The sequence below is a fragment of the Penicillium citrinum genome (assembly GCF_028827155.1).
Source record: "Penicillium citrinum strain IBT 23319 chromosome Unknown utg000001l:1.0-4955037.0:1.0-4956770.0, whole genome shotgun sequence".
Classification (NCBI taxonomy): Eukaryota; Fungi; Ascomycota; class Eurotiomycetes; order Eurotiales; family Aspergillaceae; genus Penicillium; species Penicillium citrinum.
In genome coordinates this window covers 311,610-338,412 of record NW_026622686.1, presented here as the reverse complement: position 1 = coordinate 338,412, position 26,803 = coordinate 311,610, and the positions used below count along the sequence as shown (strand labels likewise).

General features: G+C 45.5%; 11 protein-coding genes across 11 annotated transcripts; 2 read left to right on the top strand and 9 right to left on the bottom strand.

Annotated features, from left to right (window-relative positions):
• Positions 1-181: 181 nt before the first annotated feature.
• On the bottom strand, positions 182-2,381 carry N7469_000130 (glycoside hydrolase family 1 protein; the record flags this gene model as incomplete). Its single annotated transcript, XM_056639050.1, has 6 exons — positions 182-428; positions 493-631; positions 698-1,309; positions 1,404-1,887; positions 1,952-2,159; positions 2,215-2,381. The coding sequence occupies 6 exons, from the start codon at positions 2,379-2,381 to the stop codon at positions 182-184; spliced, it is 1,857 nt and encodes a 618-aa protein (XP_056504807.1).
• Positions 2,382-2,976: 595 nt separating this feature from the next.
• N7469_000129 (glycoside hydrolase family 76 protein) lies at positions 2,977-4,479 on the bottom strand (the record flags this gene model as incomplete). The annotated part of the gene is made up of 3 exons (XM_056639049.1): positions 2,977-3,546; positions 3,606-4,309; positions 4,371-4,479. 3 exons carry the CDS (start codon positions 4,477-4,479, stop codon positions 2,977-2,979), a joined length of 1,383 nt encoding a protein of 460 aa, XP_056504806.1.
• A 1,984-nt stretch (positions 4,480-6,463) lies between these two features.
• Positions 6,464-9,186, top strand: N7469_000128 (putative glycosyl hydrolase; the record flags this gene model as incomplete). The annotated part of the gene is made up of 4 exons (XM_056639048.1): positions 6,464-7,052; positions 7,109-7,603; positions 7,672-7,709; positions 7,783-9,186. 4 exons carry the CDS (start codon positions 6,464-6,466, stop codon positions 9,184-9,186), a joined length of 2,526 nt encoding a protein of 841 aa, XP_056504805.1.
• Positions 9,187-9,469: 283 nt separating this feature from the next.
• N7469_000127 (uncharacterized protein) lies at positions 9,470-11,072 on the bottom strand (the record flags this gene model as incomplete). Its single annotated transcript, XM_056639047.1, has 9 exons — positions 9,470-9,551; positions 9,607-10,035; positions 10,090-10,277; positions 10,345-10,370; positions 10,433-10,473; positions 10,755-10,809; positions 10,857-10,891; positions 10,944-10,996; positions 11,052-11,072. The coding sequence occupies 9 exons, from the start codon at positions 11,070-11,072 to the stop codon at positions 9,470-9,472; spliced, it is 930 nt and encodes a 309-aa protein (XP_056504804.1).
• A 708-nt stretch (positions 11,073-11,780) lies between these two features.
• On the bottom strand, positions 11,781-12,959 carry N7469_000126 (uncharacterized protein; the record flags this gene model as incomplete). Its single annotated transcript, XM_056639046.1, has 1 exon — positions 11,781-12,959. The coding sequence occupies one exon, from the start codon at positions 12,957-12,959 to the stop codon at positions 11,781-11,783; it is 1,179 nt and encodes a 392-aa protein (XP_056504803.1).
• Positions 12,960-13,482: 523 nt separating this feature from the next.
• N7469_000125 (putative carboxylesterase) lies at positions 13,483-15,994 on the bottom strand (the record flags this gene model as incomplete). The annotated part of the gene is made up of 4 exons (XM_056639045.1): positions 13,483-14,859; positions 14,920-15,184; positions 15,356-15,822; positions 15,890-15,994. 4 exons carry the CDS (start codon positions 15,992-15,994, stop codon positions 13,483-13,485), a joined length of 2,214 nt encoding a protein of 737 aa, XP_056504802.1.
• A 410-nt stretch (positions 15,995-16,404) lies between these two features.
• Positions 16,405-16,841, bottom strand: N7469_000124 (uncharacterized protein; the record flags this gene model as incomplete). Its single annotated transcript, XM_056639044.1, has 2 exons — positions 16,405-16,464; positions 16,524-16,841. 2 exons carry the CDS (start codon positions 16,839-16,841, stop codon positions 16,405-16,407), a joined length of 378 nt encoding a protein of 125 aa, XP_056504801.1.
• A 775-nt stretch (positions 16,842-17,616) lies between these two features.
• On the bottom strand, positions 17,617-19,167 carry N7469_000123 (aldehyde dehydrogenase family protein; the record flags this gene model as incomplete). Its single annotated transcript, XM_056639043.1, has 3 exons — positions 17,617-18,240; positions 18,298-19,077; positions 19,135-19,167. The coding sequence occupies 3 exons, from the start codon at positions 19,165-19,167 to the stop codon at positions 17,617-17,619; spliced, it is 1,437 nt and encodes a 478-aa protein (XP_056504800.1).
• Positions 19,168-19,826: 659 nt separating this feature from the next.
• N7469_000122 (amidohydrolase) lies at positions 19,827-21,319 on the bottom strand (the record flags this gene model as incomplete). The annotated part of the gene is made up of 3 exons (XM_056639042.1): positions 19,827-20,598; positions 20,654-20,898; positions 20,948-21,319. The coding sequence occupies 3 exons, from the start codon at positions 21,317-21,319 to the stop codon at positions 19,827-19,829; spliced, it is 1,389 nt and encodes a 462-aa protein (XP_056504799.1).
• A 405-nt stretch (positions 21,320-21,724) lies between these two features.
• N7469_000121 (glycoside hydrolase family 88/105 protein) lies at positions 21,725-22,822 on the bottom strand (the record flags this gene model as incomplete). Its single annotated transcript, XM_056639041.1, has 1 exon — positions 21,725-22,822. One exon carries the CDS (start codon positions 22,820-22,822, stop codon positions 21,725-21,727), a length of 1,098 nt encoding a protein of 365 aa, XP_056504798.1.
• Positions 22,823-23,503: 681 nt separating this feature from the next.
• N7469_000120 (uncharacterized protein) lies at positions 23,504-25,304 on the top strand (the record flags this gene model as incomplete). The annotated part of the gene is made up of 3 exons (XM_056639040.1): positions 23,504-23,911; positions 23,999-24,276; positions 24,332-25,304. 3 exons carry the CDS (start codon positions 23,504-23,506, stop codon positions 25,302-25,304), a joined length of 1,659 nt encoding a protein of 552 aa, XP_056504797.1.
• Positions 25,305-26,803: the final 1,499 nt, after the last annotated feature.

Genomic DNA, 26,803 nt, shown 5'->3' with positions numbered 1-26,803 from the left:
GTTGAACGTGGAGAGTTGCGAGGTTGAAGTGAGGAGAAGCCGCGGAGGGCGGTTGATATCACGTGGATCGGGCGGATCAACTGGGAATTCCGAAGTATAAAAGGGCATCATTTACAATATTTACAACATTTGGGAAGAAATAGCAGAGAAAGATGATTGAATTCACTATTTACATAATATTCTAGCCTTTATTACCCTGACGAGTCTTCACAAAGTCTACAAGATCGAAGAAACTCTTCTTATAGTGACGTTGCTGAGTCGTACGATTCACCACCTGAATGCCAAACTGGGCTGAATAGTCACCAAATTCCCAATTGTCGACAAAACTCCAGGCGAGAGCTCCCATGACATGAACTCCATCTTCATAGATAGATTTGAGGATTTCAGACATGAAGGAGAGGTAGTAAACACTGCGGGGAGAGTCAAACCTGGATTGAGTCAGATTAGCAGGGTACATTGGATAGCATGAGTATTAGTAGAGGAGAAACATACAGCTGATCAGGAAGATCCTTGTCTGCTTCTCCATAAACAGGAAATCCAAATTCAGATACAAAGACTGGATGTCTGAATGTATTCCATAAGTAAAGGAGATATTCCCGGAAGTACGTTGGTGTGATATAAACATAGGATTCTAGTTGGTTAGCAAAGGGCCCCCAGGAGACAGCACTAAGAGTAGCAGAATAAGTGGAAAACTCACCAGATCGATACCCTATATTCCATCCATAGATATTCTCAGTCTCCTGCTTCACACAATAAGGGAAAAGCAAATTTGACTCGGCTGTACTCTTCGAACACGTCTCAATCCCTTCATCAGCCGGAGAAACCACCGTCGCCGTATAAGGATCAATGCCAAAGAAATCCGAAGTGCCATTAATATACTTCAATTCAGAGTCATTCAAAGGCTTTGCACCGGGCAAAGTATCCAAAATGGATTTGGGATATTGCTCGCCACGAAAGATTGGATTTCCAAAGAAACCCAGCTGCATCTCATTGAAACGATTGGCAGCATCGACATGACTAGAATTCTTGGGATTCTTGGGAACTCCAAAATTATCATTAAATTTGATGCCGAGCTTGCCTTTGGCTTTCAATTCGTTGTGATAGAATTTGTAGACTTGGGCATGGGCGTGAACTACGTTGTCAACACCCTGGAAGTTGAACGCGTAGAGCAATGGCTCGTTGAACGTCACCCAAATTGGAACTCGATCGGCAAAATGGGTCAGAAGGACTTTTCCATAGTTCACGAAGGCGTCGACGAAGGTTTCGTTTTGATATCCGGCATTATTATAGCCAATATCAGGGTGTTTTGCTGAAAGGTTGTCAGTGGAAGTGTATCAAGAGATTAGTCTGCGAGTACCAGTATACTATACTGATGCTATAACAGTACTTGAAGATTGACATACTGATGTTATCACTTGCGACGAACATGAGTGGACTGTCAAAATGAAGCATAGTCACCACGGGTTGCATTCCAGCGTCCAAAATTGTATTAATCAAGTCGTCATAATGGTCAATGGCTTGTTGATTGACCGGAGTTCCAGGATGAACAAATGGTAGGATTCGAGACCAGGGGATGGTAAAACTGTAGTATTCGACTCCCATAGCTGCCAATCGCTGAATATCCTGCTTATAGAAGTAGTAGTTCTCATTGGTGACATAGTCCTTTGGCCTGCTGTCCGCAACAAGTTTCTCAAGTAAAGACGGAGAGCGGCCCTCGAGAGCAATTGCGCCTTCAATTTGGGCTGCACTACCTGCAACACCGAATACAAAGTCTTCTGGGAAGTTATAACAATCGTTGGGACCGAAGTAGTCACTTGGTGGAAGAACGAGCTCGCTTGTTGGGATGGGAGTTGGGCTGACGGTCGTCGAGTACATTCCAGTCGTTGTCTGAAGATGAACAAGTTAGTCGAATCAGTCAAGTGACTCAAAAACCCACTCAAAAGTTACTCACATAATTCTGGAGATCCGCTGCCTGCCACATAGAAGACCATGCAGCTTGTCCGTAGGGATCATCATGATCAGTTGCACTGATCACCGTCTCACCCGGTAGCCAACTTCCCCAAGTTGTCGTTGACAAAGACGTGAAATGTTTAACTGCATCTGTATATGCTGGTGCATATGTCTTTGTTGTAGTGGGCGAGGGCATAGATGTTGCATATCTAATATTGTAAGTGTCTGCCATCATCTCGTCCACGCTGTACGACTAGGACCTACCGAACTGTCTCATTGAGTGTAAACGAAAACGGTTGAAAGTAATAACTCGGTGAAGCAGTAGCCTGTGTGCATTGAGATCGAGCAGAATGACCCTTCGTCGTATGGAAGATCTCCTGGGCCTCAACGGCTGCTACAAGACCCGCGATTCCTAAAACTGTGTATCTCATGACTGCGAGATGACCACAAATACTCGTATATGCCCATAGAATCAAAACGGGAGTAATAGTCTTCACTTAATATCCCCGGGATTTGCTCTGTACCCCCACGCATAATGAATACAACGTCGGGTAATTGTCGGTGCAGAAAGGCGCCCTGAACCTTAAAAGATTACAATGTGGAGTGCGTAATGATATAGTCAGGGAGGTAGCAGTCAGGTTTAGGAGTGGATCAGCATTTCCATCGGGTCTGTTACACTGTTTGGTCGTATACTCCGTTTTTTTACCGGTCCAGCCAAGAAGATTGCCCCAGTTCCCCGCAAGATTGAAGTGGAGTAAAAAAAAAAGGGGACAACCGAGGTTAAGAGGACGAGAAAGTGCTTGAGTGGTACTATATCTAGATGAGATCCGGATAATCCGGATTGTATATTCCGGATCTACACGTTATTGGGAGTATCAATTTCATAGAATGAAGTATACAAGTATCAGTTTAGAATGAACCAGCTTCCCGAGTCCTGCAACTTCGTTTACCAAAAGATATTCACAGAAAAACAAAGGCCGAGCAAATGAACAGAAAATATAAAAGAATCCTGGGAAAGATGATCATCTAATCCCAGCATAACCATGTAGCTGATCCTCCAATGGCAACCATCATCATGGCAGTAAGAATGCCCGCTCCAGCACGATCAGCCGTTGTGATTTTACGCATCAAACTCGAAGGCCTAGGCTCTTCTGGTTTACCACCAGCACTAGGATCACCTTTACTAGTACCGCCATTATCATCTGTAACTGGGGGAGCAACGCGAGTAATAAGGTTAGACTGAATCACTTCGAGAGCTGCCATCTGTTGGCCAAAGTCTCTCGTATTATCCCATTTCTTATCAGTCCACTTCAACCCGCAGGATCTTCCTTTCGGTCCACCAGTACATGTTTTCGCAGCTGCTTCGGCAGAGGCTTTGAGTCTGGGCATGATTTGGTCATAAGTGAAGGGGGCCATTTGGGTGGTTGCTCCCATCCATCGAGCGAGATATCCTTTGAATGAACGCTGATCGACCATGCAGGTGTTGACGGTCTCGCATGCGCGCTCGTACATCACATTTGGTGCCTCTTTTGAGAAGAAGACGTCCGTTGCATCGAGGACTTTTTGAGTTCTTTCTTTCCATTTCTTGCTTTCGGTCTGTATTGAATATCGTGTTAGAATCGGCACTTTTGCACTGTGAAAGAATGAGCACTCACCAGGTTGTACATGTTTGCTGCTCCCAAGAGATAAACTCCAGCATTATAAGTCCACTCGATCTTGTTCTTCTCGGTGCAGTTATCCAGATCACTTGCGCCGTCCCAGAAATGATATTCCGGAGTCATGAAGCCGACATTGTAAGTCCAATCCCATGCCTTTTCAGCCCAATCGGCATAAGTCTGATTACCGGTATATTTCGCAAGACGAGCAGCCAGATTGAAGAATCCACCAGTGGAAATCGTGTTTTTGTAATTGTATCCATTATTCCAAGTGAAGATCTGCCAGCGCAATCCTCCACCACAAGACGAGTCGTCCCATCGCGGCGCTTGAGTGTTGAAAGTTGCTTGAGCCATTTCTAACCAACCAGGTTTGTCATCTGGTGGATTAGGGAAATTTCGCTCTGCGGCAGACATGGCTGTGAATCCCCAGAAAGCCTGATCATCATTTCCTTCGGTCTTGGTTTGATTATTGGGCATGAAAGCGGCGTTATCTCCAGCTTGCCATAGCATCCCCTGGATAGTCCAGTCATTCCATTGATCATCCCCGGTCACGAACCAATAATCAATAATGGCGTTGAACATGGCTCCGGCTTCCCACCAGTAGTATGGATCTGGTAAGTTACCAGGATTGTCGCCGGGTCGATATCCAGTGTAGTAACTCATCATGTCTGTTGCGACTATCTTGGCCGCTTTTTTCACGGATTCTGCGACGGATTAGCTCTGAAATGTATAAAAATGGCTAGCCTAGCAAGCGCGTTTACTCACCATTGTTATCAGCGTCCAAGTCCAACGCCTGAACTGACGATAACCCAGCCAGGCCCAGGGCCAGAAGGCCTGTCCATGAAGGCCGGGAAGTGTGACCAGCCATGCGCATGAGGAAGTCGAGAAGTCGATTTATCGAATATTCAAGTTAATATGATAATTGGAGTCGCACTCACAACTCCATCTCACATCCCGCACTGACAGAAAGCGAAGTTATTCAGCAAGCAGGTGTGCAAATGCAATGTGCAAATGCAAGAAGACAGCCGTCCAACATTAGAGAAAGCAAAACCGCAGGACCGTGTGGATCGAATAGCCACATTCCAATAACACTAGGAGCTGGCATGGAAACAGGGCGGTGCCCTGCAGTGACAACGACGCCCTGGATAGGGGATCAGAGCCCTAGACCAGCACGCTCGACCGCTTCAAGTGTTTCTCCCATCGCAAAGATCCAACTAGACCGAAACCAGGCGGGTTTTTCGAACAAAGTGCAACATAGAGACAGTCAATGTATCTTGCTTCCCATGGTTCTGGACAACGGCGACTCCACGATGGGGATCGAGTGGGAATGCGGGCGGGATCTGTCAAGGTGGACATGTGATGGGTTGATGGGGATGAATGAGGGCGATGAATGGACAGGGATATCTTAGAGTTCCACTCTTGATTGCTTTTTGGATGGTTCCTGGTTGAAAACGACGATGCAACGGCGCATTCCGGTGTTGTCATTATCATCCCTTTCCGGAAAGGAGGAATGGTTAGATACATACGTGTCCTTGATGATTGAGCTTGGAGGCCATAAAAAGGGGAAAAGAAATTCAAGCTACGGTCGTGCACTGGCAATAGTAAAAGAGGGATTTTGCTGTTGTTAGTATTAAGAGTGAAGTTACTGATAGAAGGGGCACGACGTGTATAAGATGTGAGTGCTGCATGACATGCAAAGAACCAGCAAAGGGATTCTTTTTGAAAAGCAACCTACTTAAATGAAAATTGTCTCTGCATTTACGATCCAACAGCGTACCCTGGACTCAAGACTCTGATTTGTATCTTCTATTTGACGTAGATCCCAAAGGTGTTGAATACCCCAACGCACATAGTATGCGATAAATCTATGTCAACAACCAAACGAATTATCTATTTATGCATTAAAATACGAGATCTCTGATTTAGAGAGTCCTTAGTCTAAAGCTAAATTGACTTAATCATTCTTTCTCAACACCACTAGAAAGAAATACGAGATAGCTTGCATGTTTTAAAAGACCTTATCTCTATAGTTCCGTCACAGAACTTTTTTTTTCGATTCTATGTTATAAATCAGCTAAGACCACTATGTAGTAAACAGATTTCTAATATAATATCTTGAAGTAAGATTTTGTAGAGATATGAGATTCTAATCTATGGCATTTACTAGTCGCACGCGGGACTTATGCTATAGTATACTGCTGTGCTAGGAACTGGTTTACTTCTCTTAGCGCGTCTCTGACTTCGCTATAAGTATTAGCTACCATCTGACTTCATGTATATTCTAATTAAAAGTACATATCTCGGTCACTTCAAAGAATATGAGAAAATACCGGGGTATATGAAATGACATAATTAATGACTGATGGTGACCTAGTCCCTTCTAGCTTACTACTAGTACATATTGTTCCCCCATGTCATCAATACCACAAGATATCCAACCATACATTACCCTGATGAAGAGGAAGTCTATTCATTGCCTCGAATAGGAAATTCGTGGTTCATCACACGATTAACCGGGGAAATCCACTTGTTTTACCGGAATCGCCGACCACCAAATCAACCCTACTAAACCAATCTGGGCCAAAATCTTGCAGTCAACACTACCACATACTCTATAGATCTACCACGGTTGTAAAGGAGAATTTAGTCTGATCACAATGCAATGCAACTTGGACTTTGGCAATCTTCTATTCTGTACTTCAATGATCGCAATATTTCTATAGCCAAGCGCACTCACAATAACACTTGTGAACTTCAAGTTCAAGTTCAACTCGAAGTTGAAGAGTTGCAAATCAATTTAATCATTTTCTGCTAATACGATGCGTTTGAATATACACAGAGGGCCTATAACCCTTACTATGGCACTATGTGGCATTTTAGCGGCTGCCAAAGGAGAGCCTCTCGTGTCCAAGGCTGGAGATAGGGCTATTATTCCAGGCTGGCATCTCCAGTCTGCCACGCGCGTCAAGGACGACATGTCTGAATTGTCACTACCTGGATTCAATACCACGCACTGGTACCGCGTTGAATCGCGAGGGACAGTGATGGCAGGTCTAATCGAGAACGGAATCTACAACGACACACATTTGTTCTTTTCGGACAACATGGGTAATATCGGGGACAAGGAGATATTTCGTGCTCCGTGGCTTTACAGAGAAGAATTTACAATGAATCCATTGGATGGACAGTACTTCAATCTGATTACTCACGGTATCACTTCGAAAGCTGATATCTATGTGAATGGTGAACGTATCGCGTCGAAGGAAGAACAGCAAGGCTCTTTCGGTGGACATACTTATAACTTGACGAGCCAAGTCCAGTCAGGCAACAACTGTATTCTCATTCGAGTATATCCCACGAACTATGATCGGGATTTTGCCCAGAGCTTCGAAGATTGGAATCCTCATCCCCGGATAATGGAACAGGGGTCTGGCGCCATGTTGAACTGTCTCAAACGGGGACCGTCTCAATGTCTCCCTTTCGAGTGAATACTGATTTTACAGGGTTCCCGAAGCTAGATGATAAAGAGCAAGTCAATGTCACACTGAAGACCAACCTGGTCAATCGAGCACCCAGACCAATTCGTGTCACCCTCAACGGCACCATCGAGCCACCCAACCATGACGAGCCGACTCGATTTATCCGAGACTTCCACTTAATGCCCGGAGAGGAAAGGACAGCTTCCGTCAGAGTCGGGATCAACAATCCTGAAATCTGGTGGCCTGCGAGTTGGGGACCACAGTCTCTGTACTCGGTTCATGCGACCATCTTCTACGATGACAGCGGAGAGACCTCAGATGTATCTCGCACCCAGCAATTTGGAATCCGAAGTGCCTCCTCCTATGTTAATGTACATAATGATACCGCATTCACTGTCAACGGGTACCCCTTTAAAGTCATGGGCGCTGGTTATGGACCAGATATTTTCTTGCGCTATGACGAAAATCGAGTTCGAACCATCTTGCAATACATGCTCGATATGGGCTTGAACACCATTCGTCTAGAAGGGAAAAAGAGCATCATGACTTCTATGGAATGGCTGACCAAATGGGACTGATGGTTCTAGCTGGATGGGAATGCTGCACGAAATGGGAGGGCTGGAAGGTGAGGATCTAAATACCGATTAGAATCGGAAAAGACATATCTTGACATTTGATGGGCTAATAAAAGGGTATAGCATAACGAAGACGGCCATGGATATCTATGGCAAGAATCTGACTACTCCGTCGCTCGTGATTCTATGCTTCACGAAGCTGAAATGATGCAACCGCATCCATCTATGCTTGGATTCCTAGTTGGGTCCGATTCCTGGCCCAATGATAGAGCAACGGAAGTATATCTGAAAGCCTTGAAAGAAATGGACTGGCGGAATCCGATCATTGCATCGGCTAGCAAGCGTGGATATCCCGAAGCCCTAGGCCCGTCAGGAATGAAGATGGATGGTCCATACGACTGGGTACCGCCGAATTACTGGTACGGAGATGATAAAGGTGCAGCCTTTGGCTTTGGATCTGAGCTTGGTGCAGGAGTTGGTACTCCTGTGATGGAGAGTTTGAAAAGATTCATGGCAGATGATGATCTGAAGACCCTTTGGAGCAAACCCGAGGAAGGACTGTACCATATGTCGAGCAAAGAATCCTCTTTCAATACACGATCCATATACAACAAGGGTCTCTTCAGTCGATATGGGAAGCCGATCAATCTGGAAGATTATGTCCTGAAATGCCAGATGGCAGACTATGAAGCCACTCGTGCCCAGTTTGAGGCGTATTCCGCTCACCAGAATGCCTCTCGCACTGCGACTGGCTTGGTATACTGGATGTTGAACAGCGCATGGCCTAATTTGCATTGGCAACTTTTTGACTACTACTTGAGCCCAATGGGCTCATATTTTGGGACTAAAGTGGGATCGCGCATGGAGCATGTTGCGTATGACTATGGGAACGAAGATATCTGGCTCATCAACCATTCCATCGACAGCAAAGGCGATCGTCAAGTATCCGTTGATCTCATTGATATGAATGGTAAAAAGGTATCTAGTTCTAGAATCAAGACTCAAACATCACCGACTTCATCTAAACAGCTCCAGTCAGTCAGTGGGCTTGAAAAGATCAAAGACCCTGCATTCCTCCGTCTGATACTTGAAGATGGAAAAGGGAAACATGTAATTAGTCGGAACGTCTACTGGCTCTCTTCAAAGCCTGACATACTTGATTGGTCGAATTCGACTTGGTATTCGACGCCAGTGACTGAATATGCGGACTACACTAAGATGCACTCCTTGAAGTCTGCTAGTGTCAAAGTAAAGATTACGAGTTCCAATTCGAAGACTCAAGATGGATGGACCTCAAGAAATATTGAGCTGGAGAACAAGTCTCCAGTCCCGGCAGTATTTGTGAACTTGAATGCGATTGACTCGCAGGGCAATGTGATTGCACCTGTCTATTGGTCCGACAACTATATCACCCTTTGGCCGCATGAGAAGATTAATCTTTCTGTTCAATTTGAAGGAAACCTTACCTCTTGGAGTGTTAACATATTAGGCCGAAACGTCAAGAAACAGAGCGTCAAGGGGGGATGATAGGGAGAATCACTGAGGATTATTGCTGGAGCTTGGAATTCGTTAGATGAAGATATACTTGATACATGCTAAGTTGAATATAGCTCGATATTACTCCGAATTTGAACGATAAATAAGGAATGCAGAAATTTTGCTCATGTTGACACCCTCAAGGTCTTATATCAGGTACCACTAGAAGGAAAGAGCAATATAAATCTGTATAAATTTGTACAATGAGTGATGATGTCTCGATGCTCACTCCTATCCCTATATCATGCTGGATATCAACCAGTCCGCAGATTCTCTACTCTTCTTGCTTCACTTTAACCTCAGCTTCCATAGCTTTCGTCTCTTTTTCAGTGGGCTTCCGTCCCCATACTCTCCGTCTAGATCATGTCAGCACCGGCGCGAAGTCGACAAATAGGCAAAGCAGAGACATACACGTATTGATACGCATGGGTTTTCGAGTCCGCCAGTTCCTTCCGAATGCTGGCAAGATAAACATGCACTTCATCCGTGGTCCATGGTTCAGGTGCTCCAAATTTCGTGAGAAGCCACATTGCATAACCCTCCAAACCCGCTGACCAGTGATGATAATTGATTCGACCCGCCTCCTTAAGGACTTCGTTCTTAGCCCACGGACCTAGCGGAAGTCTGTAGAGGTGTTCATGTACATCCACGAAACCAGCCTTCTCAATGGCGGCTTTCATTGTTTCTTGGGTCGTGAGTGAGCGACCGGCTCGCTTCCCACAGGCTATAAAGTTGTCTCCCCACCGAGCAAGAAGACTATCTTCCTTCAGAGAGCCGTCGTCGCTGTATAGTCGAATGTCGAATTCTAACTGCTCAATCCAGCCGCCTACCTCCAGATTACTAGGGTCGCGTCAGTTCACAATGTCTCGATTTATAAGGTCTGGAAAAACGCACTCGTAGCATCGACGGTAAAGTGTGTCCCAACCGGCGTCGTCAAATGCTCCTAGGAGGATACGAAGATGGATGAGGTCGAAGGGCTCTCTCCAAGTCCATTCGCGGAGGACATCGTCGACTTCGAAGATACAATTCGGGGGCATCCAGGTTACTGGGGGGAGGGAAGATATCCACACCGCGAACAGTTGCTATATTGGTTAGAATGCTTGTGTCTCGGATAGAACATTAGGATTGGACAAAGAGCGTAGAAATTACCGGATGGGTAGCTATCTGCCATGTCACTATTCGAGGAGGAGTCAGAAACACTCTACCTGCCGTGTTCTTCCAACTCGAGGTGACTTACATTGCCCATGATCCTTTACCTGTGCCGATGTCAAGTATATGCTAAGGCAGAATTAGTCCCAATGAATGAGAACTTGAGTAATGGAATGTGCAAACCTTGGGGTTCTCTTTGATAGGTGACCGATGAAGTGGATTTTTCTGGTGATAGTCTAAAACTAGACATACCATATGTCTGGGCTGGTCAGAAAAGGGGCGAAAGAAGAAAAAGCAAATTTCAAATACCCATTTTCCAAGGACTCGAATTGTTGCTCATCAGAAGGACTCCTAATAAAATGGCCGGCCTATATTAGTGGGGCATCAAGGACAGTTGATCTGGCACTCACCAGTAGTCGTTCTCTTTCATAGCCTGGTATCTGTTTCCGTCAACAAGATGCACCCCTGAACATATGAATATCATAACGACCTTCGACCATTCTCCATGATACCCTTAGCAATAGTCGAAGCAATGGAAGTAGTTTCTCTGATCGGCTGTCAGATTGAATCGTAAACCAAGCAAATCCCCATAGACCCACGAATTAAAGTCATCCTGATACGCTTCCTCCTCCATAGTATAGAAATCCGGATCCTAACATCGTCAGACTCAAGGCAATGAGCAATATTCTTCAGGATACATCTCTTACCACGGCTATCGAGTCTCCCATTATGGCGATGTGTTAGGTAGTGTCAAGAGACAGATTTAATTTTGAAACAGGACTGTCGCCGACGAGGGGGATGCACCCACCTAACCCACTCACTTAACCCACTAATCCGCTGGTTACCAAACTCGGCCGGACACAGCCGAATCCATTGTGACAATGCTGAGTAAGTGTTTGAGATTGTGTTGCAACTAAGAGACTAAGGAATTAGTTCAATGATTAGCCCGACAATGAAACAGACGTTATTGGATGGATATCGAAGGATGCGGTTCAAAAGTTTGAAAGAGAATCGCCTTGTAGTATGGGCCCACTTGTCTTGCAGGACATTACATTCGCGTGGCATGAAGTCTACAATGCTAGTGTAAGTATAAAGCTGGGCGTTATGCGCTAGGGTGGATTTCCTGACGGTCAGGCATGTAGAAAGTACGAAATCATGTTCACAACATTGGAATGAAATGTGTGTTTTCATGTGTTTGTCTGCTTGAATAGCGTTATTGTATTTTTATTTGAAACCAGGATGGCACTTGAAGGTAATTCAAATTCATACTATGATGTATATCAGTCCACCACTGTAAGTTGCAGTGATCAACTGTGTATAAAGAATGCTACAGGTGACAAGGCATCCAAGTTACTAGTAAAAAAACGCTTACATGTAAACAGCAACATGTCCGATTATCATATAAATCAAATCCACACAATTTGACCACTCTGTCCTCATGGATTCAGTACACAGTTCCGCAACAAGCCAAGAATCTGCGGCATCTTATTCCCTGAATATTCAACCCCAAGCACCGAAGGACTCTTGGGATTATCAGAATAACACATATGCAAATCCTTGTCAGGCATAGACTGCAAAGCCGGTGCTTTATTCATATCCAAAAAAGCAAGAAGCTCTTTCGTCGGAGACGTGGCCCATAAATAATAAAGCGAAATCGTCGTCAACGAACTGAAGCCCCGAGTTAATTCTGTGAGAACAGATATCCAATTATTGTCCGGCGCAAGCGAAACATGGTATAAAGTAAGAGCAGTTAAATTCTCACGCACTCGACGTAGAATATTCACTAGATCCGGTAATCTGACTGACGTTCTGAATAAAGCCAACTCCTGCAACTGGGAGAATGAGGCCGTCTCGGCAAGCTCGTGCATGAATTCAGATGCCAAATCCTGCGATCCTAGATTTAAAAGAAGAGTCTTCAGATTCGGTGCACTGAGTACCAATTCTAGCAAAAACCCGAAATTGTCGAGTGTGAGGTATTGTTCCAAGGACAGTTTTTGCAAATTCGACCATACGATTTTGAACTGTGGTTGTCGATATAACATCTTCGGTATACGTCGCATATCCATAATCAATGTCCGTGAGTATTTATTCGCATAAATGAGGTGAAAGGAAGAAACAGGTAATCGAGAATCCACGACCAATGCGAAGAATACTGCGACTGCATCGGTGATGGTTACATGGTTCATGTCCGGATGGCCCTCGGGGTATCGACAGAAGATGTAAAAGGAGCGGCAATTCGTTAAATATTTGATCAAATTATCTCGAAGAAGACGGATCGCATCGACTTCTAAAGGAGCTGATATTGGACCCCAAGGATGACGATCCCATACAAGGCCGCGACCGACGCCATTTTGAAGCATAAACGCCAGGCCGTGGACGTATGGCCTTATGGCTGCATTTTGTGAAAGCGTGTTGATTCGAATAAGGCTTTCCTCGGATAAATCGGTCTTTATTGAGGAGAATGATCTACGTGCAAAGTGATGGAAGGTCTTCTTCTGAAGGTCTCGACAGACGAGGCGGAGGGCTAGTAAGCTTTGATTGTCAGCTTTGCTGGCGATGAGTTCGATCAGCTCGACGGCGAGAGTAGGAAATAGTGGAGGATTATTTGGCCTCATAGCTGCAGCAAGTCTACTTTAAAATCAAGTAGAATTTATTGCGAATATGTATATGAAAAAGAAGGATTCATAGCAAGCTCAAAGACGAGAAGACCAAGTCATGATGAAAGTGGAGCTGTGGAGCTTCCCCGGATTTGATTCAAAGGATTTCCCGTTGATAACCCCTCATTCTTGTCACTTTGTCACTTTCGTCACGCGGAGAAGGCCATGCGGAGGGCCCCGGAATCAAATTCGTGCGCGATGATGGGCTGTGGTAGTGGAGTGGAGACGAGTTGGACCTATGATATGCAGGTGGTTGAGGGGAAATCTTGGAAGAGAAGAATATCTACACTCGGGATAAGCTTGAAGTGATTGAGCATTATTATTAAAGATCGTATTCCTCGTTATATACATTCCTCTGGCTATTATTCTGCCAATATTAGTATACTAGGTCGTACTCGTAGGAGCATGGAAGCCCTAGTTCAGACTCCACGGTGACACAACTGTGAAACCCGAGTATTATGAGCTACACTAGAGTATGCTTTCATTGTTCCATCGTATCGGCGAACTCCTTCCACATCCTGCATCGCTCGATTTGTGCCTTTGGAACAGGTTCCATTTCAGTCTTGTTTGTCTGAAGCTTCAACCTCTCTCCAGTGCCATTCCCCCAATTATCCCACTCGGGCGCATCCTTGTTCCGTAGAGTATTGGGATCCAGTGTTTTGATAAAACTCAGATAATAGTCCATCGTAATGGGGACTATTTTCTTGTTGGTATTGGCAAATGATAACGAAGGGGTGTTGGTTTGTTGTAGGCCAAAGATCGCAACAAGATCTAACACATGCGGTACACCTTTACCGGCTTCGATTTGGGTCTTGTCTTGCACGTTGAATCGATAGTTCCAGACTTTGTTAGAATTGTAGTGCTTTGACATAGCCGCAGTCATCATATTACCAGGACAAGTGAAGGTGGATTCACCGTATGCCGCGGCAGCAGAAGGGAAATATGCTGCATGTTTGGGTAGAGGATCCATCAGCGGATAGACCTGATTGATAGTTTTCAGTTGAGTCTCGTTCAGCTTTGGATAGTTGTTCTTCATGAACTGCGATACTTCTTCTGGACTGGTTGCATTGACTGCAAAAGCTGTCCCTTCGTTGGTATCATCCGTGACGACCAGTGGTACATGAATGATCTTGTCCTGTTCAAACGAGTTATAGAGAAGATCACTGACAAGACTTCCATCAGTGACTGGCAAAAAATACCAAAGTGGTGGCGGAGACTCGGTGGCACCAGGAAATGCAGACTGGACATCGTATTCTTGCAGAGTATCAATATCAGTCGATCGCAGACACGAAAGACTGTTCTGCGCATTATCACAACCAAGCTGCTCAACAAGGCGTTTATACTGAGGCTCCATCTCTGCGACCGTTCGTTGAGTAGGCCAAAAGGTAGATTCGGCCACTGCACCAACGAACAGGTTCTTATTTTCACCTCCATAGGCAGCTAAATGTAGAGCAACCGAGCCAGCACCGGCCGAATCACCATGAATCACCACATGGTCAGGATTCCCACCAAAGAGATGAATGTATTTCTGAACCCAAGAAAGAGCCTTCCGTTGATCCAGCAGACCGGCATTAAGATCACCATCTCGCCGTACCTCTTCACTAGCAAGGAATCCAAGGGCACCGACACGATAATTGAAGTTGACAAAGACGATATCATGACCGGAATTATGCACAACCTTACTACCATTGAAATTGTTGTTGGCATTAGTTGCATATCCGCCTCCTTGGATGAAGAACCACACCGGAAGACTCGAATTCACAGATGCATGTTTGGGCTTGAAGACGTTGATAAAGAGGCAGTCTTCGGCTTTTGAATCACTAGTGGTCTGGCCTGTACCGATACAAACTGGACCAAACTATCCCTTTGTTAGCATTGAAGACAACATACCACGATGCTTGATAGAAAAATCTCTTACAGTAGAGGCATCTTGCACATCGGAAGAGGGTTCCGGGTCTTCAGGTGCTCGAAAACGAAGGTCATCGACGGGCGACTTAGCAAATCGCATTCCCAAATACTCATCAACGTCATTGTACAAGGATCGTCCTTGGTAACGTGCGTAGCCCAAGTCCACGACAGCAGATTTGGGAAGTGGATGTGACGAGGTGAGAACACCGGCGACAACGCCGGCAATTACCAGCAATATCATGAAAATAGTCATGATATATGTACATATGTTCGCTCTGAAGGTGGAAAAAAAAACAATCAGCTCCACTCAGCCCTCCATTTTTGACTCAGCAAGACACCTGATAGTTAACAGGGGCAGAGATATAATGCAAGGGATGAGATACAACCGTGCGACTTGGTGTTTTCGGTATAGACGGATTTGAAGGTATCTAGATAAAACCACGTACCTGAGATGATGCTTGATGCCAATACAGAGACTGTCACGTCTAGAGTCAACCTTGACACCAACGAAATCGCGTATTCCGGAACATTTTACACCGTTCTCGCGGTCCTTCCATTCGTCCGGAGGGGGATATGGTGATCGATCAAAGACCAAGGCATAAGAATAGACTAAACTGCGGGGAATCTCTTGATTTTTCCCGGTCCTGAAATATGTCGGGTTGAGACGAATAGTGAAAGTCTTGCGGATAAATGCTTCGTCGTGAAACTCATTCTCGGCAGATATCTGCTCAACACCCTGATCCAATGAACTTCTCCCACCCTTTACGAGCGTCAACTCAATCGTGAGACTCGATGCCCGATTCTTTCCTTTAATTGTCCCTTTGGCTACGTTCTCATTGAGACATGGCGGGTCTAGCGCTCGCCAGTTGAATCCGGCTGCGATGGAGGCAGTTTGGTCGGGTTGATGCCATAACTAGAAATTTTAGTAACAAAATTAATTAAAGGAAGAGAATTTGTTCATGAGAACTGGATGTTCTCACCTCACCAGTGCCGTCGTTGCGAAAAATTATCCTATTGCTGGCATTTTTCACATTCCAATAATCGGCCGTGAGAAGATCCAGCACGGTCAGGGGACGGCCAAGCATGCTTCACCACCATCTGCTCGCATTCCAAATCCACTACTAATATGCACAGTCCAAGCGAAACGTCAATGCTTAGAGGAATAGAGTGGTTGGTTAATGCACGTTCATCGGGTTGTCGTCGTTGAAACGTTGAGGATACGCCGGTCGCTGGAAAAGTCGATCTTAGCTTTGTTCGTCAAGCCACGATGGGGCGATTGACGCAATTAGGGAGAAGATGCACTTGGAGAATGTAGTCAACACATCACAGGTATCAGAGGAAGAAGTATATGAATTTACTAGAGAGAATATTCTAAATGAAGATGGAAATGGAATGAAGTGAATTTTATAGAAATACATTGGGGTTTCCGATCAAATAATGGTAAAAATACAGTATCTCGTAACTCGTCATGTCTTAAGGACTCTTTGCTAGCAATTTAATAGACGTGATGACTACCACGTCCATCTGTGCCATGCATACGTCGACTGCCAGCAGCCTGTTTTTGAATTTACATCAATCTTAACCCTGGGATATTGGAATGGTGATAGAACATACCTTGACGCCAGGTCGATGAGTTAAACTGCCCTTCAATCTCAACATCGCACCAGAGAACTTATCGCCGATACTTGGCTTTCGATGATGATGATGATGCTGAGGTCTGGTGGTACCCCAGCGACGTTTTCCAGTCGTAGTTGTATGATGCGTTGCTGGAGCTGGGCCACGTCGAGTGGTAGTTGGAGCTGGACCATGTCTAGTTGTTGTGGTCTTCGTCTTCACAGTCTTTTTTCTGGCATTTGGGCCGCGGAGGCGAGTCATGAGGGTTGGCTTAGACGAGCGAGTTGTTGTGGTAGCTGGACGACGACGATGAAACATTGTGTTGGTTGTCAGAGTAGAACTAGTATAGATTTGGTAGAAAGAATAGCCAAGTTGCTTGAAGAGATGAAGATGTTAGACGGAGCTGTGTCGTTGGAAATTGCTGATTGTAGTCGACAGAATTCCATGACTAGAGACTGTTATTTATATGAATACAAGTAAATATATCCTACAAGCTGTTTGACACCCAACGTATGCCAAGTAATCTATCATTCGCTAATTTCAAACGGTGGTGAACCCTGAGGTGAGTGGCGCACACCCGGAACGTCATCCGTAGAAGATGATCGGCGTTGAGTCGCCTCTGCATGTTCGCAATACAAGATAATCACCCTATCAGTGTTTGCTATTTATATTAATTGCAACAAGGATCATCATGCTTCACAGGAGTTGGGTGACTGATATTTTTATCGAGGAATTTGATAGGATGGACGTGTCCAGGGGAGGTGATGTCATTATAACCTCCTGACCGACAAGATTGGAGCTTTGTGCGTATGATATAGAAAGTAGGTCTTCAAAGTTGAAGATACGCTTGAATCGTCATTCGCATTGGTGTACAATGAATTTCGAATGGTTCATTTTGAATCTGACGCGTCGGCGATGATGTCAAGGAATGTCAACAACGAACAAAGAATATAGAAACCGCATACACTGAGTTTTGAATACCCGTTCAGGTGGAATACAGGACGAAGGTAATATCTACTCGTAATTGAAAGATATCATGTACTTATTCAATGCGGTAAAATCATACGTAGAGACAGCCACCGAATACACCCATCTATGCCTTCTTCAACCACTGGGTTTGCGAATTGCAATACCCAAGCAACCCAGACAAACCCCATTCAACTCCAAGACCACTCTGTTTGTGACCTCCAAAGGGAGCATTGGGCGCTACATCGAAATGCGAGTTAGTCCATACAGCGCCAGCCTGCAACTGATCCGCAATTCGCTGACAACGCTCGAAATCCTTGCTCCAAACAGAGGCGCCGAGACCAGTATCGGGGGCATTGGCCTTCTCAATAACGTCATCTTCGTCAGACCACTTGATAACAGGAAGAATAGGAGCAAATGGTTCTTCTTGCACCACACGTGAAGACTCGGGCGGGTTATCGATGATAGTTGGGTGGATAAAATATCCCTTGGAGTCCTCGATTGTGCCACCCAGCGCAGCCTTGAGGTTCTCCGTCGAAATAGAACTGAAGAGATCCTTGGCCTTCTCATATTGCATCTTGTTCTGCACTGGGCCAAAGAATGTATCTTCTTCGGTACCATCGCCAACCTTCAGCGTCTTGACGAAAGTCACCAGCTTGTCAAGGAATTGATCGTAGATGTTTTCGTGAACATAAAGACGCTTAATCATCATGCATATTTGCGAGCTGCAAAGGTAAGAAAGGATCCCAATCTGAGAAGTGTTAGTTTTGAATATATGCGCTTTGTGACTAGACATGCAGGGACTGACCTTTGGAATAATAGCGTCAATATCAACATCGTCGCAGATAATACAGGGATCATTTCCGCCCAATTCAAGAGTCACTCGCTTCAAAGTCTTCGCACAGCTAGCCATCACCCGCTTACCAGTGATGCACGATCCAGTAAATGAGATTTTATCAATACCAGGATGTTCCGTCATCATCGGGCCGATACTATTATCACAGCTAACACTCTGCACCACACCAGGAGGGAAGAATTGCGTTGCCAACTCAACCAACTTCAGATCACAATATGGAGTGAAAGGCGACGGCTTCACAATGATAGTGTTTCCAGTATATAAAGCTGGAGCGATTTTACCGACCGCCAGAAGAACGGGAAAATTCCAAGGAACAATGGCACCACAAACACCGATAGGAGTGTATCGCTGAATGATCTTGCGCTCCTCTGTTTCCTCAATTGTATTCGTTGGAATCTCAATTGCAGTGAGTCCACGAATCCAAGTACTTGCCATGCCGACCTCCACAGCAGATTGAGATAGAGGCTTGCCCTGTTCCATGGTCAAAGTTTTGGCGAAGCCGTCGGCATTTGCGTTGATGGCATCTGCGTAGGCATGTAAGGCCTTACGACGTTCCTCGAAGGAAGTCTTTGACCACTTCTTGAAAGCATCCTTGGCTGCGATGACGGCCTTGTCCAGGTCTTCTTTGGTAGAAACTGGGACCTCGGGATTGGGCTGGGAGGTCGCGGGGTTGATACTGTGTCGAGTATTTGTAGTGGAGACGAGTTGATTGTTAATGACAGTTTGGAATTTCTATATTTGTCAGTCAATTGCAAATCTCAAGCTGCAGGGTATAAGAAAGTTGCATACGGTAAACTCCAGTAGAGCAGAATTTGTCCCCATGATGAATTTGACAGCAGTGAAATCGAGAGAGGAAATAAGAAAAATGGTCTGAAGAAGAGAGGAGCAAAAGAAGAGGGGCTACCATTTATAGTGGCTTATCAGGCCACCTTTGAAAAACGTACTAAGCGTACTAATGGTTTGGCCAAGCCTTTAATGCCGTGAAGCCGCTCCGAACATTCGTAAACAGTCAGCTTAAAAGCCACTCCATGGAAAATGATCGTATCGTGGATCCAAACTCACAGCTATGATCATTGGATAGAGTATCTCCATAATCTCAAATGGTGTCTAAGCCCATGGGAAGAATCCCCAGTCTCAGTAATTGGGCTGATAGCGCGGGGATGTGGAGCATCAGACAGTGCGGGGAATGGCAGAAGATGACCAGAAAAGACTTCGAAGCCCGAAAACTTTGTGATATGCGGGTTTATGGATCGGCAGCTGATTGTAATCGGGAGGTTACGCCGGCATCTCCTCTCGAAAGGTTGAAGATAGGTGGTCCAAGGCATATCGGATGGCTGTTTAAGTTAGGAAGAGGAAGATAAGGAGAATAGTTAGAGACAGGAATCATAACTGTCTTATTATACACTACAGTAGTCCTAACTACCTTTTTTTTTGGTACGAAACATCCTCGTCTTACATCCTCACCTCGTCAAAACTCTAGATTATTCGACTGGCCAGCGGCCTTTCATCTTCATTGACAAGCCAGCTCTGTCAACAACCTCACGACTCCGTTTCTTAGCCTCTTCCACAATTTCCTGCTCATCCATGGTTAGTAGTTTGCCATTTTGAACCAGAATTTTACCATCGACCACTACAACATCCACATCGCGTCCAGTAGCCGTATAAACCACAGCACTGGCAGCATTATGCCACGGCTGAGTGTGAATCCCACGAACATCAATCGCCACAAAATCAGCCTTCTTGCCAATTTCGAGACTTCCAATCTTGTCATCCAGTCCCAGGGCTTTGGCTCCATTAATGGTTGCCATCTCCAGAACTGACTCTGCGGGTACCGCGGTGGGATCGTACGAAATGCTCTTGTGAATGATGGCAGCCAGTTTCATCTCTTGTAGTAGATCACAGGTATTATTGCATGGAGCACCATCGGTTCCCAGGCCAATATTCACGCCTGCATGCTGTAAATCAGGGACACGGCAGATTCCAGACGCTAGTTTGGCGTTGGAGGTCGGGCAGTGAGCGACGTGTGTTCCTGAACCCGAGAGTAGTTTGATATCCGAGTCATCCAAGTGGACCATGTGGACAAGAACGGTTGTTGGACTGAGAAGACCGACTGAGTCGCAGTAAGACATTGGGGTGTGTGACACAGAAGAGAAGAAGTCTCTATCTGCTTTGACCTCGGCACAATGCATGGTAACTGGAATGCCCTTTTCGCGAGAAAGAGCAGTCATTTCCTTGTATAGGGTATCAGAGACACTTGAAGCAAAGTTAGCACTGATTTGTTCTTCTTTGGATGAATGGCATTTCATACCCTCCGGGAGTTCTCGCTCCAAACCACACACGAATTCGGTCATTTGCAGCACCATTCCACTTCTCCCACATCTTCAGCGTACCCAGAAGTGAAGTTTCTCGATTCTCCACAAGACCAGGATGCATAGCCCAAGCATCATCTTTAGCATACTTGGCAATGTCCATAACAATTTTACCCAGACAACCACGAATACCGGATTCATCGACCGCACGCGCCAGGCCATCAAAGCCATACCGATCCGCGAACTAGAAGAAATCAATCGATAACAGGAACTGCGTCTTGATATGAACTTACCATGCTCTCCAAGAAACAAGTTGTTCCGGATTTCAGCATCTCGCCAATACTCAGTCGAGCAGCCGCATATCCATCCGCCTCGGTGAAATTACCCTGTAGCACCCAGATACGCTCGCAAAGCCACGAAACGAGTTCGAGGTCATCGGCAGTTCCACGGAGCAATGTTTGCGCGGTGTGCATATGAGTCGAGATCAGACCGGGGATGATTATGCGACCAGAGAGATCGAGTTCCTGCTCGCCTGCATAACGCTCCTTCAACAGGGCAGTTTTGCCGATATCCGCGATGATGTCGTTCTTCACATAGATAGCTCCGTCCTCAATGATGCGACGTGTGCCATCGATGGTGATGATGGTTGCATTTGTATAAAGCATGGTGGATGAGCTGGTTGGGACAGGTGGGTGGGTGGGCTTGGGATGAGTACCAGTTGGGTTGTTGGATGGTTTTAATATTGAGTTAACACACGAAGCATAGTACTAGGAGAGCATGCGACTTCTACTCGCATTTAATCGCAAAGGATAACCCCTCTTCATCGTTCCACGGAGACCGGCGACCCCCACTAAGAGGGGCATATGAAGAATCGTGATAAGAAATGCGGACCAGTGCGGATATGAAATGATCAAAAAGTGTTAGAGAACCCACATCGCCGATTTCCGGCGACTGAATTGAAGGAATTACGAGAAATTGACGAACTGACGTATATTGTTGTATTTCATGTCTCGTCTATCCCATGCCAAATCTATTGAATGCACCATGAAAGCCAGCAAAGATACTTGAGACTACAGATATGTCCGAAGATATTCACCCAACGCCATGATGGCCATTGCCTGACCATACGGCATTGACGTGAGAGGAATATCCTTATAAAACTGCAAATTTGGTCCCATGCCCGTGCCGAAACTGGTATTCAACAATTCACCACTTGGATCGATATCTTTCAACACAGCTTGAATAGCCTTCTCCGCAACAGGCGTATACTTCGAACTAATATAGCGCTTGCGCACAGCTTTAAGAATACCATAGGCGAATCCTGCCGTTGCAGATGCTTCCAAGTATGAATCTGGGTGATCAAGTAGCGTATGCCAACCTCCAGACTCGGCCTGGACGCGTGAGAGAGCTTCAACCTGGGCATCGAGCGTTTCAATCAAGTGAAGACGAATGGGGTCGGTTGGTTCGAGATCGAGAAGTTCAATAATCTCAGGAATGACGATTGTCACCCAGCTATTTCCGCGTGCCCATCGTGCATCTGCGAAGTTGTGTCCTCCATCCTCGAATGTCCATCCATGGAACCATAGTCCGGTCTTTGTGTCGAAGAGGTATTTGATGTGTGTGAGGAATTGCTTCTTTGCTTCTGCGATGTAGTGTGGTCTATTCAACAATTTGCCTATCTTTGCAAGTGGCATGACAGTCATCATCAAAGTGTCGTCCCATAGTTGTTGATAGTTCTCTGTAAGATAGGTGATGTGTTGCATACCACCATATTTGGTGCGAGGGAGATCGTGCATCGCCCATTCAGCCCATGCATCGAGCCATGGAAGATATGTGACATTCCTTGTCTTTTCATAGACATATGCGAGTGTGAGGAATGGAGACATCGTGTTGATATTCTTCGTTGTGCCCTCGGCGAAACGCCCGGCAAACCAATCCTCGATGATCTTCAACAAATTCTCATCGCCTGTCATTTCATAATATTTCCAGACACCATATAAACCAATACCATGTGTCCATTCCCAGCCATGCCAGGATTTTGTGTCGATAATGCGACCGTCTGCCAGGGGCATCAGGAATTTTCCGGACTCATCTTTAATGTTGACCAGATTGCTGATAACGAGGTTAACAACTCGATGAATTTCGGCTGAAGGGAGCTTTGATGCCATTTTGCTTCGCGTCAAAGATGAACGTGAATGATTTTTCTTGACCTTTTCCAGTAAATATCAAGCGTGATTCCTAGCAATAAGTATTGCCCCTCCATGATTTGCGGAAGAATTCTCATCGCGGGCCTCCACAATCCCCGCGCGAGCCAAGATTACTTCGGGATAGAAGATACCGAAAGGCTTCGCTAGCTCGCATGGACCCAATCTTACTTGATGGAACTGGGGTTAGCGTGAATATTTCAACACTAAAAGAATGAATTGCTCAATAAGCGAAGTCAGTCCCAAGAATGTCCTCGGTTGATTGCTTCCCCGGAATCTTCCCAACGCGGGGGTCAGTTCATTTGATATCCAATCCCCATGTTTGCACCCCGGGGAAAAGACTATCTCTCCAGGATTGGAGATGCCAAGACATCCAGGGATATAGCTGCCCTTGAAAGGATAATTGGTTGGTCGGCTCACAAAAGGGTTTGATGGCTTGATGGGAATGCTTGCACAGGCATAAGACGGCCACTTTCGAGTCTTGTGACGGCTAAATAGGTTAGTATTTCTGACCACTGTGGTGTGGTTGACGCTTGGCGATGTCTTCTTTATAAGGAGGTTTGAGAACCCCTAGAAGGGTTGCTTAGCTTGATGTGAATTTGTGTCCGATTTTCGTTTCCTTTTGCAGTACGCAGTCTGGCAAAAATGGGTCAGAGTGGCCCCCCTTCTTACATTGGAAACGATGGAATTGAGACAGATAACGCTCGACAACCATCAATCGAGTTGAATCAGCGTGATACAAAAGATGTCCAAGATGCAAAGGATAAGGATATCTCGCACGTCGAGCGAGTTTTGTCACCCACTGAGTACGATGATTTGAAGAAGGAACACATGGACTTTTCTCGTGTCGACAAGGAAATTCAGATGTATGCTGGTCGAGGCCAAGTCGAAATTGATGAAGCCACCAATGCGCGACTGAAGAAAATGATTGACCGACGCGTGTTGGTAATCATGATCTGCACGTATTTCCTCCAAGCACTGGACAAGGGTACCATGTCTTTTGCCTCGATCATGGGAATTAAGCAAGATGCCGGCCTTGAAGACGGTCAGAAGGTTGGTATTTACCATGGCGAAAAGCTCTATCTTTCTCTTTTCTTTTCTTTTTCCAAATATCAAGCTGCTGACACACGTTCTTTCTAGTATTCCTGGCTTACAACCTGTATTTACATCGCCGTCTTGATCGTCGAGTACCCTACCAACTGGATCATTCAGCGAGTTCCCATCGCCAAATACCTTGGGATCAACATCTGTATATGGGGCTCTATTCTGGCATTACACGCCGCTTGTAAGAATTTCGCAGGACTGGTTGCGGTTCGTACCTTGCTGGGTATCTTCGAGGCATGCTGTCAGCCTACCTTTGTCCTCCTCTCGTCCATGTGGTACAAACGTGAAGAACAAGCAGCTACTGTCACCTATTGGTATGTGCAAACATAGCCTTTTCCTTTAATATCTTCAATACTGACTCGTCAACAGGTATATGATGAACGGTGCTCAGCAGGTCGTTGGCGGTCTCCTTGCTTACTGCTTCACCCTCATCGGACGTGATAAGGTTCTCAAGTCATGGCAAGCTCTCTTCCTCACATACGGAGTGATATCTGTTTTCTGGGGTCTCTTCGTCATATATTGGATGCCTGACTCCCCCATGAGGGCGAAGTGCTTCAGTGAAGAAGATAAGCGGCTCATGGTCGAGCGACTCCGATCGAACCAGACTGGTATCCAAAACAGAAAGTTCCGCGCCTATCAGATGTGGGAGGCATTCCGTGATCCTCAAACATGGTGCTATTGCAGCGTGCAAGTGTTCACTACACTTCCGACCAGTGGTCTAGGTGCATTTGCCGGTATCATTATGACTGGCTTCAACTTCACCACGCTCCAGAGTCAACTCCTCGCCATGGTTCTTGGATTTTATATCATCTTCGTCTTGTTGACATCTGCTTGGCTCGTCAAGAGGTATAAACAAAATTTGCTTGTCATGCTGGGATTTGTTATTCCTTCATACATTGGAACTATCGTCCTCATGACTGTCCCAAACACTACTCTGGCAACCAAGGTCGGCCTGCTCATCAGTTACTACATTACTCTCTCTTTCTGGTCAGCCCAAACCCTTACCCTCTCAATGGTCTCTCGGAATATTGCAGGTCAAACAAAGAAGGCCACTGTAGTCGCAATGACTTTCATCTCTTGGGCTGCTGGAAATGCGATCGGTCCTCAGGTCTTCCTCGACTGGGATGCACCTCGTTATCACATTGCGTGGAGTGTCCATCTAGCGTGCTACGCTTGTATGACAGCTGCCGTGATTTTCTTACGCTTCCATCTCATTCGACAGAATAAGAAAAAGGATCAGATGCTTGCTGAACAAGGATTGAATGCCGGTGACCCAAATCTTATTCACGCTTTCGAGGATAAGACCGATCGCGAGAATATCAATTTCCGCTACGTCTTCTAAGGGACTGAGACATTGATGTTGATTCATTTATACCTTTAATCTTTGGTTTCATCAATTCAGTGACTTGCAACTTGATATAATTATGGATAGTAATCCATCCTGTCTCCTAAAAGTAGTGTTCAATGGAAGATAATCATTAAGGAATATATTATCCACAAAAACACTTGCTTCCAAATATTACCTTCCCAGTCTTCCAAGACTTTGTAATATCTGCAAAACTACAATTTCGAGCACCATCTGGGTATATTTATGATCACCAGCACCAACCTCCCAGGGTTCAGAGTACCTGAACATATCTCTATCTGCGGCTTAAGCCCCCGGGTCCAATAGAATTGTAAATTCAAGCTGTTGGTGGCCTTCATATACATTTGGGCCTCCGCAAGCTAGCATACCTGTCGATAAATTGTGATGTTGTAGTTCATGCAAACACAAGACCAGCACCAAAATTTTGACAGGCTTGGGATATACCGGATTGACGAGATTTTCGGCTCGGTGCCGACCGACCAGCAAATTTAATCAAAGGAAGACAATGGTTTGGCTAGCCTGGCGACTAGTAGGTCGACACAGGTTGAACCTGGGCCAACCTGATGAAAACGGCGGGGATATCAACTTCTCCATTGCGGAGATGGAGCTATTTTTCTTGCTTTCGCCACCATATCTAACTGGAAACCAAAGAACTTCAGGATAAAATTATGATTTTACTCCATTGGGCTCAAAGCTGCATTCTTAGGTTGCTAATCATTCTTGTTGTTCATGGTAACTTGAACTTGGAGAACAGACTATATATTCATCTGGCCATCTAAGCTTGCGGCTTAAACCCATTTCCTAGCCCAAGTTGTCCGATTAACCTAAAAATTAAAAAAGAATAAAAAAAGAATAAAAAAAGAATAAAAAAAGAATAAAAAAAGAATAAAAAAAGAATAGTTGTACTCCCCGAACAAAGGGCGAGATCGAGGAATCCGGGCCACGAGACGATGGGGCCAGGAATGTGGGCAGACTGGGGGCCAACCCAATATGAATGCAATCTACTCCGTACGCGTGTTCATCCTTGCATTTGTAATTTCTTCTCCATGTGAGACGCCTTCTGTCGAACCAATTACCTTCGAAAAATGCATTTTTCTCCGCAATCCTCAGCCTTTACGCACTTTTAGTCCTTGATCTTCGATCCAAAAGACCCACGGTGGAGCAGAAAGTTCGCACTTCTCCATGTGCCTGATCGCATTCCAACTTGCTCGCTGCCTGTAAGGTTATGCAACGTTGGGGATCTCCCATGATTCTTCCATCTGGGTTGTTCGGTTCTTCTTTGTAGTGTCGATGTGATTAATCGTCGAGCCGGTGTTGATCATTGCTTAGCAGGGACTAAAAGGCGACCATGCATCCAGGCTTTTTGTCCACTGCATGGACTTTTTAAGCATGGTTTAATTCCCCGATGTGATTCCGAGAGAAATTCCTGCAAAATACAAGGATCGAAAAGTCAGTCCCTCAACTTGCGTCTCCGT